Genomic DNA, 17,118 nt, shown 5'->3' with positions numbered 1-17,118 from the left:
AGATTGTAATATGTTAATTTGATGTTTTCTTTTCCAATAATTATTTTTCATAAATCTTGTTTCTCAATTCTTGTGAAATAAACATGTCTAAATACAACTGTAGTATATATTTCTGCAACAGGTGTAACTACTCTGAACCCCAGCTGTGTATGTGTTTGGGGGCGGGGAAATCAAAATGAGAATAACAACAAATGGCTTCTACAGAAGGCTAAATTTTAGAGTTCTTCTTTCCTCTCATAGTTAACATATGGAAGAGAAATAACCATCTGTTCCCTTATTTTACAAATTTACTTTTGACCATTTTTCTACAGCTGTCCTTTTGTAATGATTTCAGAAACTCTGTCAAAAGTATATTTCATTCCTCCCCCACTCTACAACACTAAAAGAAAATATGGGCACTGGAATTGTTTCTGGATTTATAGTTGCCAAAAATGGGAAGGCTCTCTTAAACTTTTGTGTAACTTATGAGTGCTTGACCACTGTTTAAAAGCAGTGTTGCACATTTGGAAGATAAGGAAAAATATTTATTGCAAGAGTGGTGAAGGAGAGGTTGGGGGCAGGTTCTCATTCCCAGGCACAGATGCTAATCCAATAACAATGGTATACCCCTCGGCTCTTATCCCATAAGTCACTGGTTCTCAACCTGTGGGTCCCCAGATGTTTTAGCCTTCAACTCCCAGAAATCCTAACAGCTGGTAAATTGGCTGGGAGTTGTAGACCAAAACACCTGGGGACCCACAGGCTGAGAACCAATGCCGTAAGTGTCCCAATATCCTGCAGAAAGTAAGTGTCTCAGATCTACCTTTCAAAATGATTTTTGAGCTGCTGTATTTTACAGTTAATGATTAGTCAGAAATGGTAAAAAAATGATATGCTCTCCATGAAAGGTTTATCAGTATTTTCAGTCCTAAGTTACCTGTTTGCAGGAAGGGCTTCAAGCCCAGAATATGCACACAACTATCTATGTACACAATGCATTTTAGATGAGAGTCAATGTGTGTATATGTTTGGGACGAAAATGGGATAACACTGCTCACATTCAAGAAAATACTCAACATATTGTGTGCATCTGAGATTTTATTAATGCACCAGGATTCTATATGATATGATATGAATAATTCAGAGTATGGAACAAAAATCTAGCTATTGATAATGCCATTCCTTTATTATTCCAGCACTATTAGAGAAATAAAGTACACAAACTCATATATAAATTATTTGTCATACTGATATAAAATACTACAGCCACTTGCTGTGACACATGTTACAAAACAAATCATTCTACAGTCTGTGAAAACATACCATGATGATATTTTTCAGGTAAATAACATTATCTGAAAAGAGGTTGCCCCATTAAAACTGTGATATATTACATAAACACTAAATATAAATTTGTTTAGCAATAGAAAGAAATCTGCACATGGTTTTAATGTATTGGCCCTTGCAGAACTTCCCATCTTGGTATCTTTGTCTTATAGTGCTTATACATATTCCCCTTCATCCCTCTTTTACACTTTTTCAGGTGATAAAGCCCTCTTCTCCTGTGCAGTTTTCTAGTGAAGAAAACCCCCAATATTGTAATGTTTAATACAATGTGGACCAATCACCTTGATTTGGTTGATTTGTAATTCCAAGGAAGATGATGAAGCTTCCAGGGCATCCAGCTCTTTTTCCTTTTCAGTGATCCAGGTGGACAAAGCTTCAAAACTTTTGCCAAACTGATTCCACTTGTTTTTCACCATTTCCATGGTTTTAATACTAAAATCAACCATATTTAGTAGAAAACATAATTTATTGCCATGATCTGTGTCAGTTCTAATACATCTCCATTGATACAACTACAGTAACTTGCAATTTTTCAAGAACTCTATCAGTTGAAATTCTGTTTAGAGATTTTATGGGAGTTATCACACCTTAGGAGCCAGTCTTAGATTACCTCAATGGGGGATGGCATACTCATTGAGACAACAGTATTGACGTAGAGCATTACCTTTGCTTAAAATATATTTCTGTGTAAACCACTTTGAGTGCCCCAGGGGTGAGAAAAGCAGTATATGCATACTGTAAATAAATAAATAAATAAATATTTCATTACTACTGCAGAATAGCAAGATTTCACATTGCAGCAAGTATCTGATTTCTAAGACCACATAAGATTAAGTTTTTAATATTTTGTGTTTTTTAAAAAAAATTATTTTAGCTACTTAAAATTTTGAATATCCAAGAATGACAATCAGAGACATTGAAATTAATAAATGTGTTGACAATGAGTGTGGGAGGTGGTGTTTACTCTCTTTTTGTATGTTCCAGAACAAAAATGTAGAGAAGTAACAGAGAAGTTTTGAATATATACATAGAATTGCATACAGAACATGTTAACCCTGTCTGCAGTTTGATCATTTACAGCACCCATTTTTAAATCTACTGAAATCTGTTTCTAATAACAAAAAAAAAACCATGCTAAAGCTCTAGGTATAGTGAACAAACCATGTCAACTTCATATTTTGTGCAGGTTTATAACTATTTCACAACGAAGTGGCATTCTTAGAACTACACTCACTTCCCCTCCTTGAAAAATGTAAGTATCTTAATTTTAAGGCTTTGGATAAACTTTTGAAAGTACATGTGAAATGCAGTGTGAAAGCTCAGGTGGCAAAGCTCAGTGCTCCTCAGATATCGTTTCATACCTCTTCATTCATATTATTGTAATTCATCCATAGCAAAAAAAAAATCCCACTCTTTCTTATTAGATATATTACTAAGACCAAATGTATGTGACATATTTTATTAAGAACAACCCCATATCATTTTGCGCATGTCTGAAATGTACTGCAGGAGAGGTAGAATGCTTTTCAACAAATGATGTATGTTGGCCTAAAGTCCACCTAAATATTGATTATGGATCTTATTTCACTGCCCATATTGATTATGGATCTTATTTCACTGTACATAAAACTTCAGTTCCAAAGCACTTTATCTGACCTTTGTACCAATGATGATACATAATATATACCAGGTAGTCTATTTTATTTCAATTGAATTTGGGAAATCTGCAATATGGATTAGACTAAATCTGTAAGGCCACAAAAAGACCATATCACTACACAAGTGAAGCATACATCTGTTCAAATACATATTCAGGAGATTTAGTCAATCCGCTGAATATTCATGCATATTTTCAAAATTAATAATGATTATCAGTACTGAGAGAAATCACGTTACATTCCATTAAAAATCTTTTCAAAACGTGCATGGAAAAGGAGCATGTTTAGAGTAGTTACTTGATCAATTCAGGAGTGTAAAAAGTGGTGTGAATAGAATGTATGTACTTACAGTAAAAAATAAAATGGACCACTAAACAATGTACACACTAAAAAGCAGAGATCAAACAAATGAATTATAATATTTCTCTTGCACTTAGGAAGAAGAAGAGTTAAGAACAGTATAGAAGGAACAAAAACCTTCCCAAATAAAACAATCAATGTGTAAATCAGCTTTTCCCAGAATTAGTGCTCCTGGAGGTTGTAAGCAGGGTTATGGTCTTATTAAAATGTTACTTCTCTAAAAGATGTTGAAAATCAACCACAAAGTAGATAAACACATTCTGCATGTGTGCATTCACATAAACATTGTACAAATGTAATGTGAATCCCAAAACGAACAACAGTATGTCTGCTTATTATGTAAAATTGTTGAAGGTGAATTCAGTTATGTACAAAGAGCTTTGAATATCGTAGAATTGTACTAGAAGTTCAACCAGAAACTGATCATAGAATCGCTCTGGAGGTCTAGGGAGAAAACTGCTGTAGGTATCTGAATGTCCTTCGGCATGATTTTATGGTATGATTTGGCCGGAAGTTCAAGTCATGGTTCATTTCAGGTGAGGAAAACAGGATTTCAGATGAAACATGAAAATCATATTACATGAAGACTCCTGGAATTGATCCCTCATATAATATCTGGGCCAACTGTGGTTCTTTCTCCAACAATTATCAATGAATTCTGGGAGGCTGATCAAAATGAGGGATAATATAGCCCAAATTCCTGCTTAGTCATGGAGTCTTGACTTATGTGGAGCAAATTAGTAATTAAATTTATAAAATGGAAATATTGACCAAAAGTGATACAAGTAAAAATCTGGTAGGTAACTATGGTAGCATTGCGATTTTCACCTCCAACACCAGCCTTGTTTCCACTGTCACAGATCAACATTGAAGACATTCCTAGTCTTCTTGTGCATGTTGAAAAAATATTTAAAGTGTGTAGAGGTTCCAGGATGGAGGGTAGATTGCGTCCTTCCCATTTATGCTCACAGTTGCATTGAAGTCTGGACTTTGTGGTCAAATCTTTGAGTGCTATGTGTAAAAGTTGTGGGTGCTTTTAAAAAACCTCTGTGAGGTAGCCATTTCACATTAACATTTCACAAATCAAAATCCAATATATATGTTCCATCCAGACTCATTTCTATGCTTCCTGCTACGCTGTAATTAAGTACAGATAATTATGTTTTATATCACTTTTAGTAGTAGCAGCAGGAAAAATAGGTTATAATTCAGTGAGGGAAAGGCACATTGTGTGCACAAAGGTGAAAACTTGTATTTAAAATATATCTTCAAAAACTAGGCTGTATTTTTTTCAAGGGTCCAGGCACTTTAGGATATGGCACTAGTCACTTATCCTAGTCTGTCAAATAATTTACCATGTTTTATTGTGTATTACTATAGCGTGTTACTATATCTTCAGTTCTATACTCAATTAACAGTGCTTTGTTGCACTGATGTTAATTGGCTGAAACACTGAAAAATGGATGATTAATTGCAGTTTAATGTGGCAATTGTAAGGGCACTTATATGGAAATATAATTAAATGAATCAGGATTTTCCAAGCATGCAGGATTTGGGATCGGGGGTTTGTCACTGTTCTTTTTACTCACTACAGTAACTATTTTATTCTCTTTTGAGATAGTAGTTTCTGGTGTGTGAGTTATTTCATCAAAGTCTGGAGTTTAGCTTTGTGACTGAAGATTTGATACAACAACAAAAACTACATTTCCTATGTCAGTGTGGAAATACTATGATTTTGTAAGAACATACTCTTCTTCTGCAGTAGCTTCCACTTTTTCAAGTTGGTCCTGGACTGATTTTGCTTGCTGCTGAAGGTTTTGCTTGCTCTTCTCACCCAGTTGTATTGCAAAAGACTTCTTGACAAGATTCTCAGCTTCTATTGCCATGGCTACAGTCTGCTTAGAAAGTTCCTGAAAAAAAGTTGTGCAGTGTGAACAGAATAAATCTGAGCATGATTCCTACTACTATTTTGTTAAGAATGTGGCAACTATAGTATATTATTTATCTTTATTTGATATACTCCATATGCTCATGGAAAACCCTAAAAAATTAGTCAAAAATCAATTTATCTTTGAATCAATGTGACTAATGGATTTAAACTCTTATCAAACAAAGAAACCACCCCCTTCTCTGAATATAGTGGCAAAAGGCAAGCAGGAGTCCATCCCAGGAGACTCTAAAAGAAGCCTTTTTGAATGCTTTGGTAAGGAAATAACAGTGGTGGCAGTTAGGGAGAGCTGGTCCCCTGAGGCAGCAGCATTGTTGCTTTCCCTTCTCCATGGGTCATATCAAAATCCATAATTCTGGTCCCAAAACCTGTCCTCTACTTATACATGAAGTCAACTTATACATGAGTATGTAATATAGTATTAAAAATAAATCTCACCCTCTCTTAATTCACAATCTTACTATTTCAACTTAAAGGACATCTAGGCATCATTCTCAAGACAATTTGAGAAAGGTTTGCAAACAAAGAATATGCCAACAAATTTTGAAGTAGAGATTAATAACAACAACAGCAATAACAACAATAATTTCTTACCCACCTCCCAAGGGTTGAGACAGAGTACAGTATAGTTAAAATACACAGATGAAAACATAAGACTATTGGAACATATCTATTAAAGACACAGACATAAAATTAAAGCACATTACAATCATTCATACTAATTTAAAATTCATACATTAAAAGTGGCGTGGGAGGCCTACCAGAAAAGATAGATTTTTTAATTCTGACAGCTCAAATTAGCTGTCAAATCTCTTCCAACAGGTCATTCCATATTCTAGGGTCAATGCATGAATCCAGTTTACAGACCATCAATGCACCAAGGAATTTGAAAGAAACAGATATAAAAGAATAATGAAATAGCATGTAGACATTTTCTTCTTTATAAAGGTCTGTTGTGTCACTTACAATGGAGGAAAGTAGGTCCTACATATGTAGCTGCTGTGACTGAGTGGAAGACAATAGAAAACTAGGACTCTAATAAATCTCAGGGAATCCTCATATCTGCATGTTCAAGTTGGTTTGGATCATGGCCATTTAAAAACTTTTTAATATACCTTGGAAATCATATGATTTTTTCGATCATTTTTTCCAAAGCAAATGATAAATAAAATAGGAAAAAATAAGTCATTATTCAAACACAGCATAAAGGCACAAGTGTTATGAAATACATACTTTTGTCTTTTCTAGTTCTGATGACAAACTCTCTAAGCTGCTAAAGCTTAAAATGCGTTCAAGGGCAGAACTTGCACGACTAAGATACTTCACAATTATTTCTTTGTCTCTTTCAAACTGCTCCCATGTGTTTACTGTAATCTGGAAGAAAGAAAGAAAATGAGTTTATCTGGAAGTTATGTATGGTATCATTAGCCAGGCATAAATTTCACACAGAGTATGTCTTCACATGTTTAGAAATGTAAAAGAAAGTGGTGTGAATTAGAGACATCAGTGAGTTTTAAACTGCCCTCAACAATTGTATCGTCCCTCGGAGACTGAAGACAGGGGAAGATAAGAGAGAGAGAGAGAGAAGAGGACTGCTTTCAATGTAAATAGTAGATGACTCGTTACCATGTTTTGTAGGACCACACTAAATGGATAGCAGTTTGTGTGTTGTCCACCAAACTTATAGAGAGCCTCTAAGGAGGGCATGAATGCTGTAGTAACCTCTTCCTTATGTTTCCCAGCAGCTAATATACAGAAATATACTACTTTTGATAACATTTAAAATAAAATTAGTGACTTCCACGCTAATTTGTAGAAGTAAATTGCATAGTTTAACTAGAGTTAAACCTGGTTGTTTGGCAAAATGACTGAGGGTGAGAAAACATTTCAAAAGGCCCCTTTCAATTCTTTCTCAACAGACTGAGAAGACCATGGTAAGAATGAAGTACAGGCGGTCCCAAAGTTATGAACAAGATAGGTTCTGTAGATTTGTTCTTAAGTTGAATTTGTATGTCAGAACAGGTACATTTTTTAAATGTAACTCCAACTAAAAATATATATTCTTTAGCTATGGATAGTATAGGGAAAGATTAACATGCTAGTGGTGTTTGTTTTGATGTCTGTGCCCCTGTTTAGAGGTTTTCACCTCACTCTCAGTCCCTGTAAGAATTGGATTTTGGAAATTCTGGTTTGTCATAGGAACAAGGACTGGTAATAAAGCTTCAGTAATAAAGCTTCACTCCTTCAGTCTTTAAGGAGTGAATTTCCCTTCCTAGGGTTAGATGTCTCACTTCCTGTTGTCTTACCCTCATTCTTAACTGTGAGTTGTTTGTAACTCAGGGACTGTCTGTAGTAAGTATGGACAAAATGCCAATATATCTGTGTTTGGCAGACAAGAGCTGTCTGGATCCCCTTAGGAAAGATCAACTCTGAGTATTTGTACACATTTTAGAGGTACTGAATTACTTTGCACAAATAGGTCTAGTTGCTTTAAAATTTACCAGTCCACTGACATGAAACTTATAAAGCATCATGGACAGTAATCTTAATACCTAGCTCACTGCATTGTTCAATTAAATAAAGGGGAATTAATTAACTGTAAGACAGATGGTCTTGGAAATGTTATACAAAAAGTACTTACCTTCAATTGATCTTCTTGTTTATCCATTGATTGCTGTACATTTTCTAAAGTACTTTCCAATTTCCATAAATCATCTTGCTCAGTGGGAGACAGCCCACCTTCCATCTGTAGTTGTTTACCTCGAGCCATCTGCTTTTGCACATCCTGCTTTTTTATATGCAGCCTCTTTGTCTTTTGCTAGGAGGAAACATTTGAAAAGATAATAGTAGATGATGGTGACACACTGCATGCCTCAATATTTCCTCTGTACATCAGGGATAAGCAAGTGTGACCTGTGGCCTGCATGTGGCCCGAATGCCTCCCCAGGGATCATAGATTTGTAAAATATTTCAATAAATGTGTTTGCTTCAAAATGCTCTCCAGGGGCATAGAGATTTCATGTAGAAGGCACTGGAGACAAAAGTTGATTTATTTTTTGCAGGAGCAGAAAGCAGGCTCTGTGATATTTGTCCCTGTTCCAATTAGGCATTTATAATCCGCATAAACCACTCGGCTAGTCTCCCACCACAAGTTTGATAAGCCATGAAAGGCGAGGATCTAGCATACATGTGGTCACTCTCACTGCTCCAAGGATCTTGTCCATGTCATCAGGCTGAACAAGCTGAAACAAATCCATCAAAACCGGACAGAGAGACGCCTCAATTACATCTCTTGGTACTGCTCTAAAACTGGCGTCTAAGTCGGAACATATCCGAGTGACTTAATCTGCAAAATGATGTGTGGACTTGCCATATCGAGTTGTCAAGTGGTCAGGGGTTTATCCCCCTCCTGAGGATGAAGGAGCTCCCTGACCACCCAAAATAACTCAGCTGGTCTATTAGTTGCAGTTGCAATGTGAGCAATCGAGAAAACCCTTTCTGCCTGCCCTCATTGCCACAGAATAGTCCTTAAGCGAGGTTCTAGCCCATGTGCAGTTGGGTGTATTCTGAGTCTTCCATGAGTAGCACTCTAGCCTCCGTCTCATACGCTTCATCACCACCAACTCCCCAGTACACCAAGGAGCTGAGTTGCCTCTATCAGACAAGAGGGAACGTTCAGGGGTGTCCACCACCCTGGCTGCCTCCAAGTTGCAGAAATCAACCAGGACACCGACAGAATCATCAGCCACCATGACAGGAAAATCCCCGAGATGTCAGGAATCTCTCTGGGTCCATACACCTCCTGGGATGGACCATTTTAATTGGTTCTCCACCCGTGCAAAGGTTAGAGGCTATGATTAGTTTAAAACTGATCAGATGATGGTCAATCCAAGACAATAGAACAATTTTTGGTTCCTCTACACTGACATTTCTCCCCTCCATGTTGAAAACTAGGTCCAGGATGTGTCCTGCTACATGAATGGGCCCAGATATAGCTTGGGACAGCCCCATGGTTGTCATGGCAGCCATGAAGTCCTGAGCTGCCCAGATAAGGTGGACTCGGCATGAACACTGAAGTTCCCCAGCACTATTAGCCACTTACACTCCGGTGCCAGGCCAGAGACCACCCCCGCTAACTCAAGCAGAATCCCCAAACTGTCCCAGTTACCCACTTTCAGGTGGACACACTCAAACTCAAATGATTGTGGGATGGGGCATCTGATCAGGGAGATGGACTCACGATCAATCACCACAATCCCACCTCCCTGCCCCTCAGGTCTGGCCTGCTGGTGCACCCCAAAGCCTAGTTGACAGACCAGGGTGCAGTTGACCACCTTACTCAAATTATACCTACCCTGAAAATTGCTGAAATGCTCTTTTAAATAAATGTTTTTTTTTTCATATAAGCAGGTAAACCAGGAAACGGAATTAATCAAAATTTCAACTATTAGAATGGATAACAAAAATATACACATAAAATTACTTGCAAATAGGAATGGAAATGGAAGCTCACGTATGGGCAGCCATCTTACCTGATGATATCGAAGCAATTGTTGTGCCTGCAATAAGCTTTCAACATCTAAAATTCTCTCAACCTCTTCTTGAGCTTCTTTTGAATTTGTGATCAGTTCCTCCAAATGGCTTTTAACTTCTTCTGTATACTGGACACAATCACCAACAGTACCCAATGTCTTCTCAATCTGTGCTTAGAAACAACAATGGAACTTTCTGGAACCTCTAAGGAAGCACATACTTTTACTGCTTTAAATAAATTTTGAGAGCAGTAAAATCCCACATCAATAATTATTGACATACTCTTATAGTCACTAACTTTTGTATCACTTCAGCCCTGCTTTGCTCAACTGTGAGAAGATAAGCATAGGATTGCAGTACAGTTTTCTTTACCACTGAGCAAGCCAAAAGGTCTATATTTAAGGAAGAGATTATCAATTACTTTCCAGTTATTTCAACATCAAAATGAAATGACCCAACAAGAACTGAACGTGCTCAGTGACCAACAAATACCAAAGGGATTGGGGGGAGCGAGAGACATGGAAATCCAGAGGAAGAATGGAACAGAATATCCTCAAAAAGGGCATGACTTAACAGCACTCTAGACTCCAGTACTCCAGACTGCAACACAACCTTTCAGGCCCTATTTGCACATTACATATACATATTAATGTCTATGCATACTGAAGATCCAGCAAAGTTTAATGTGATTGCCTTGATCACATCAGACTTCTCACTGAAGAACAGAAGGGTCTTAAGCTCAATGCCAAATAATAATAAAATAATAATATTTTTTTGTAATATATAAGAAAAGATATTCATGAAAGTATGAATATTGGTTTAATCCTAGTAGTTGAAATTAATATACTATCAGACTAATTTGCACAAAACTTTGCATCTCTGTTACAAACAAGACACAATTGAGATTGGAAGTCTCTTAGTGAGTGTTGTTTTTACTTTTGTACTTTTGTTGTTGGGGTTTTTTTGTCAGCTAATAGCATTTGGGTTAAATGATGCATTCATGGTTACTTAAATGAAAGAATTCTAGTTTTCTTTAATATTTTGGTTGCTGTTAGAACAATTCAGTATGGTAGTTGTGCTGACACGCACTGGGCCTATGACAATGTCTGTTTACAGAACATGCTTTCTGTATGCCCAACAGGATGGTGGGGTGCCTCAGCTAAAAGGGTCCCATAGGTTTCCCAACACAAAGTTCTGTAGAGGCTCAAAATAGGTTCAACAATGTTTTTTTATTAAGGCTTAAATCTTCAAACAAATGAATTAAATGCTTTATAATCTTGAAAAATTAGTAGCGTTCTCGATCTGCCAACAAGGGACAGGCAACTGCTTGATAAACTGTTCCTATCTTCTTTAGGGAAACCTTCCAACCCCTCCTTGGGCAATCTACCCTGCTGGTGTGAGGCCCCAACTCCCGGCTCCAAGCTGCATTATGGATAGCCCAAGTGGTCCTTTACCAGGCAATGGTTGCTGTAGATCTGCCAAGATTTGCCCCACAAAGGCCGTGGAACCATTCCTTTATTTTCCAGCAAAGCTGGCTGTATTCCCCCAGCAAAACTGTGGGACTGTAACTTTACTCCCAAGCAAAGCTGTAGAGGTTTTCCTTTTTCCCAGCAAAAGCTGTAAGAAGTGAAGCTTTTCACAGGTGGGACAGAGAAAACCCACACATCCTGCTGTAAGGCTCCAAACTGTGAGACTGAACTAAAAGTCCCCCTTTCCCTCCAAACCTGGGGAAAGGGGCAGATCTAAAAGCTCTAACGATGATTGATAGGTTGTTGGCCCTATGACTGCAACCTGGGGAAAGGTATCCAATTGCAAAATGCATGGCCCAAATGAATTCATGCAAACTAACAGTGCAAAAAAAGAAAAAAAGAAATTCAAATCTTCTGGCACAGCCGTGCCAGCACAGTAGTAGCTTGCCATAATTGAGTAATGTGCAAAAGGGAAAGAAAGTAAAACAGTTTCCTCCAAAACTATAGTGATATTATAGTGTACCTCTGTCAGTGATGTTAGGATACTTTTAAAGTCATTAGAAAGTTTAGAAAGTGCATCTTCTTGCTTTGTGATTTCATCCTCAGAAGAAACTTCAGAAAGGGCAGAAAGCCTAGATTTCAACCAGATGAGTGTTTCTCCTTGCTTGCAAGCTTCTTGCCTGATTTTCTGAAACAAAATTAAAAGGAAAAAAATTAGAAGCCCAAACAAACTTTGGCCTACAGCAGCACATCACTCAAGAAACCATGAGTTACCAAGGGCTGCAGAAGAGGTTCCTCCACACAAAATGTGTAGACATGTATACTGAAACATATAATAATACTATGAATCTGTGAGCTGAAAGTAGCTCTGCTCAAAACTACTTGTCAGACAGATAATTTACAGGGCAATATGCAGGAAGACATACAGATGTAGTATTGTGGTACAAAGAGAGCCACCAATTTGGATAGTAGGGCTGGGCGGTTTCGTTTCGTTAATTCGTAATTCGTTAATAATTCGTTAATTTTTTCAATTACAAAACGATAACGAACCATTCTGGAGCAATTTTTTAAAAAAACGAATTTTTAAACACGTTTTGTAAATGCTTCGTATTTCGTTATTGTATTCGTTTCGTTATTGTTCTGAGGTCGTTTCGTTATTATTTCCGCATGTCTGGGGCAAGTTTTTTGTTTAATTAGTGAAAAAAAATTATAATATCGCACCAACAGTCAACAACAGAGGGAGAGGGAAGCTTCAGAAGTTTTTGGAGGTTTTTTAGCGTATTTCGCGGTCGCATCCGCCATTAACGAATCGATTCGTTATTGTTTCGGAAATCGATTCGTTAATGTTTTGTAATTTTTTTCACATTTACGAAATTTCGTAAATATCGAACTTTTTAAAAGGAAAATTTTGTAATTATTTTAAATATCGAAACAAAAAAAACCCCCAAATACAAATCGATTTTAGAAACAAATTTTTCCGTTGTTACCCAGGCCTATTGGATAGCTTTAAAAAGAGGATGACAAACACATGTAGCTTATGAATGGCTATGGCAGCCAAATATCATCCAGGAGCAGAAACATCATGTGGTGCTCTGTGCCAGTGCCTGAAGAAAACAAGTGAGGGAGTTCTATCCTGTTCAAATTTTGTTTGTAGGATTTTTGTAGAATTTCCACAGATATGTGCAAGGGTCTCTGTTTCATTCTAATTCTCTATATACTCACGCCTTAAAATCTGTCTTCAGAAGCTTCTGAAAACTCTATGTACTGTGTATTCTATGTTAGTCCTGTTTGGTTTTGTACAGGAGCTAATAATACTGTTGACAGTTCACTTTTACATAAAAAGTACATTTGGTTCAGTTGTGGAATGTCAGAAACAGAAGAGACTTATTTACATTCTACCCTCACAACTCAGCTTGTTAGCATTTGAACTAAAAGCTTCTTTCCCACTTGAAAGAAATCCAAACCTCTATTGATGTTTTAGAGTGTTTATATTTAGCAGTATCTGTGGCATCATGCTTAATCTTCTTAAGATGAGACTCCCTTGATGAAATCCAACTTTCTAATTCAGAAAATCTGAAACACAACAACATAAAAATAACTAAATAACCATGAAATGAATCATGAAAATTTTATATAAATTCAGCGCTGGGTTGAGTGTACCACATTCACTTCCAAGGTATTTTCGAAACATTCACCAAAATATTTTGGAATTTTTTTTACAATAAATGTTTCTCATAGTCTTCAGGGGAGGCTGGGTGCAATTCTATTGTGTTTTATTTCCAGGATACAAATAGTAAACCAGAAGAAATGGTATACATGATAAAGTGGTTCCTAGGAGTCATGGTGGAGAAGGGAGTTAGGATGAAAAATGTTCCTCATGCTCCTAGATCAGAGGAGAAATGCAGGGATCTTTCCAAGTTCAGTGGAATGCAGGGAGCCATATAGCTCCCTGCATTTAGCTGCATTTAATGAAACTGAAACAATGAACATTTGATCTCACTGTAGTCCTGTTATTCTCTTTACATAGTTTAATATTTAAAGTAGGCACGTGTATTTCCAATTCACTCTGATTGACATCTGTTTAATCCAGAGTTTCCAATTTTTCTGAACATATTTTTGCCATTTGCTACCACTATTGATGCAAAATTTTAAGAGTCTTATCTTGTTCTCGTCTGCCATAAGATGCTGCAAACTTCCTTTTGACACAATGAATTCAAAATACTGTTTAAATGAAGGCTTTATCATGCCTTTATTAGAGCTATAGAAATAATACCTGTTCTTGTAGTCTTTCCATTTATCTGGGTGATCCATGAGTTTGGCATAGATGTTGGCAACGTGGGATTTTAGTTCACTGAGACTTAACTGGCTACTTTCAGAGGTTTTTTTAAGTATATCCCATTCTGGTAGTTTGAGGCATAATTCTTTGATCAGATGTAATCTTTTCTCGCATAGTTGTAAAGGACCTTTATCACCAAAAAACAACTGAGGACACAAAAAAGAACACTTGTCAATTCCATTGACATGGATGAAGTGCAACTAACATGCTCCCCATCTGATGTATGTCCACTCATAAAAGCTTGTGTCTGACACAAATGGCCTTAATAATATCATGTTCAATGATAATTTAAAAACCATAAAATGAAGGATGGAGTAAGAATTACAGCGCTGGGATGATACTTGTATTTATTTTAAGTTAACATGCATATAACTGCTTATGATCCTAGCAACATTTAAGACTAATAAAATTCAAATGTAAATATATGTGTGAACTAAATTGATCTGTGCATATAGCAATCACTTGACTGTACATATTAAGTTCAAATTCCAATCCACAATTGTTCTGCAGGTTCTGCAAAGCCTTGTACATATATTTTTGCTATTCTTACTAGCAATACCATTGCTTTTTAGATGGTATATGCTAGGCTGTATAACTGCTAAAGGCACTTAAAAGACAGTACTCATATTGCCATTACTGTTCAGAGATGAGTATCCTTAATGCAATTCCAAACAAAAATTGAAAAAATATTTCCACTCATTCACCAATCTACTCACCCTAGGAGTTCCTGTTATACTTGTTGCATGCATTAAAATATACATGCCTCTACTCCTCTTACAACCTGCTAATATTCTACGTTTCAGGGTATATGCATGCAAATGAATTCCTATTAGCATCTATGTGATTATTATTAAGGCTTACCTTGTGCTCCCTAATTATTTTCTCACTGCTTTCCTTGGACATCAGGTCCTGCTGCCGAGCTAGCTCAGCATGACATTCTTGCACAGAAACCAGGAATTTGTTCTTCTCCAGTTCTATCTTTAAGCGAAGCAAATGGTATGGGGCTTCTGATTGGAGATCCTGCATACCACAAATGGCATGTTGTGGGGAGAAGTAATGAATATTGAACTCATTCAGGGAGCAATTATATTAGAAAATAGTATGGCAAAAGTAAGAAAAGGGTTAGCTGGAAGCTGACTGGAAGGATGAATGGAGGCACTAGTAGCCTCTTGCCCCTGTCTAAATGTGGGGCTTTAAAATATTTATATAATTCCACTGATGGAACAGCTAAACGAACTGAATTTGACTTATAAGGATTTTGAAAACTGCTTTCAACATTTTTAGCTGTACAGCTGGTATCTGAAGAGTAAATATAAATCTACATCAGTTAAATTAATTATGTGAACTATAACTCTGTTGGGTCAATGTATTATACAGAAGAGTTTATTAAATCAAGTCAAATTGCATTACACAATGTTATTATGCAAGCTGCAATATAAAAACAAAAACAGTGTATTTAAGGTGTAACACATATAGAATTCTTCATGTCACCTCTTCCAAATATGGGAACACAGTTGGACAACGGAGCTATCCAATTTGGGCGGAATGGATTCTAGAGCTACATCATGCAATGTATGAACTGAACCCAGTGGAAATACTAACCTTCCATTGCTTATGTAGCTTCCTAACAGCTTCCTGGAGACTGTGCTGTTCCTGCTCAGGAAGGATGTCTGTAAGTTCATCACAAGCTTTAAGGAAAGCATTTAGCACTCTCTGATCCAACTGACTGAAAAACTCCTGATTTTGGAAAACAATGTTACATATTCATAAGGTTAATTCTGTTACCTGGGAAACTATGACGCTTGTTCCAAAATCTCAAGCTCTGAAGTGAAGCATGCTATGGTTTTTCAAACTACTTTTATTAATGGCATCTTGGGATGCATCTACACAAAAGAATTGATGCAGACTGACATGACTATAACTGCCATGACTCAGCCCCATGGAATCATGGAAGTTATAATTTTAGAAGACATTTTAGACTTCTCTGTTGAAGAGTGTGATTCTTGAAACTACAAATCCCAGGATTCCACAGAATTGAATGACAATAGTGTCAAACTGCTTTACTTCTACAGTGGAGATGCAGCCATCTTTTTTTTTTCTAAACCTGACCTCAGCCCATAGCCCCCTGAATTGTATATGAGGGGACTTACTCCAGACTATAACCAATGGGAAAAAGTAATAAAACTCCCCTAGTATCCAAAGCTGGCCTCTACCTGGATTTGGCCTTCTGTCTATAAGACCCCCTTTCCAACTTAACAATATGATACATATGATAAATACTGTCAACCTATTTATTATTAAGTAAACATTAAGCAAGTCATCCTGCATAAAAGGCTTTCATTCTATGGGGAGGATCATAGCTTATTTTAAAATCTTGGCCTATTTGAAGAAGAGTCAACTTCAGCACCTGTTCGTAAAGTATTGTTTGTAGCAATGGCTAAAATTCTCTCTCCAGAAAATCTTGATTAGATCTCACAACATTTTTTAAGGGTATGTTGACAATGATTCTCATATACACCTATGACAAAGAGCATGATGGCGGCTTTTAGCAGTAACTAGATAATTCTCTCTGATATTGTTTTTCAGGAGCTGAGATGTTGCACTTACAGTATGTTTCCGGAGAAGTTCTTCAGGATTGCCTCTTTCCTTTAGACGGCAATGAGCCATTTGAAGAACACTTTCCAGTTCTGTTCTAGATTCTTCAAATTTCTTCATCAAGCGATTGTTTGCCTGAACACTTTTCTTCCAGTCATCAGTCTTCTTGACCATATTCTTATTTTTAAAATGAACACAGAAAAATAAATTTATAAACATTTCAACAGCACTCCCAAAAGGATTGGAACATTCCTTCAATTTCTAACATTTTTTCAAATAAAGTTGAATTTGTTTTGAGCTGCTCTTGCAAGGACACAAATTGAAGATGAGGCCTTTAAGAATTATGGGTATATAAATCCCATATTTTTAATCTGAAAACACTGTTTTCACATC

General features: G+C 36.7%; 1 protein-coding gene across 1 annotated transcript in view; it reads right to left on the bottom strand.

Moving 5' to 3' along the window:
* Window positions 1-17,118, bottom strand: part of SYNE1 (spectrin repeat containing nuclear envelope protein 1) — a 354,454-nt gene that overhangs the window by 216,414 nt on the left and 120,922 nt on the right. Inside the window, exons 24-34 of the mRNA XM_067465989.1 lie at window positions 16,738-16,902; window positions 15,733-15,867; window positions 14,992-15,150; window positions 14,068-14,276; window positions 13,259-13,367; window positions 11,818-11,982; window positions 9,825-9,992; window positions 7,934-8,110; window positions 6,526-6,666; window positions 5,094-5,254; window positions 1,608-1,758 (exon numbers count right to left, since the gene is read on the bottom strand). Coding sequence (XP_067322090.1) covers window positions 1,608-1,758; window positions 5,094-5,254; window positions 6,526-6,666; window positions 7,934-8,110; window positions 9,825-9,992; window positions 11,818-11,982; window positions 13,259-13,367; window positions 14,068-14,276; window positions 14,992-15,150; window positions 15,733-15,867; window positions 16,738-16,902 — 1,740 coding nt within the window. The remainder of the gene's footprint in view (window positions 1-1,607; window positions 1,759-5,093; window positions 5,255-6,525; window positions 6,667-7,933; window positions 8,111-9,824; window positions 9,993-11,817; window positions 11,983-13,258; window positions 13,368-14,067; window positions 14,277-14,991; window positions 15,151-15,732; window positions 15,868-16,737; window positions 16,903-17,118) is intronic.

The sequence above is a fragment of the Anolis sagrei genome, chromosome 1, assembly GCF_037176765.1.
Source record: "Anolis sagrei isolate rAnoSag1 chromosome 1, rAnoSag1.mat, whole genome shotgun sequence".
NCBI classification, from domain to species: Eukaryota; Metazoa; Chordata; class Lepidosauria; order Squamata; family Dactyloidae; genus Anolis; species Anolis sagrei.
The sequence above is the reverse complement of the archived record's forward strand: the minus strand, read 5'-3'. Positions and strand labels throughout refer to the sequence as shown.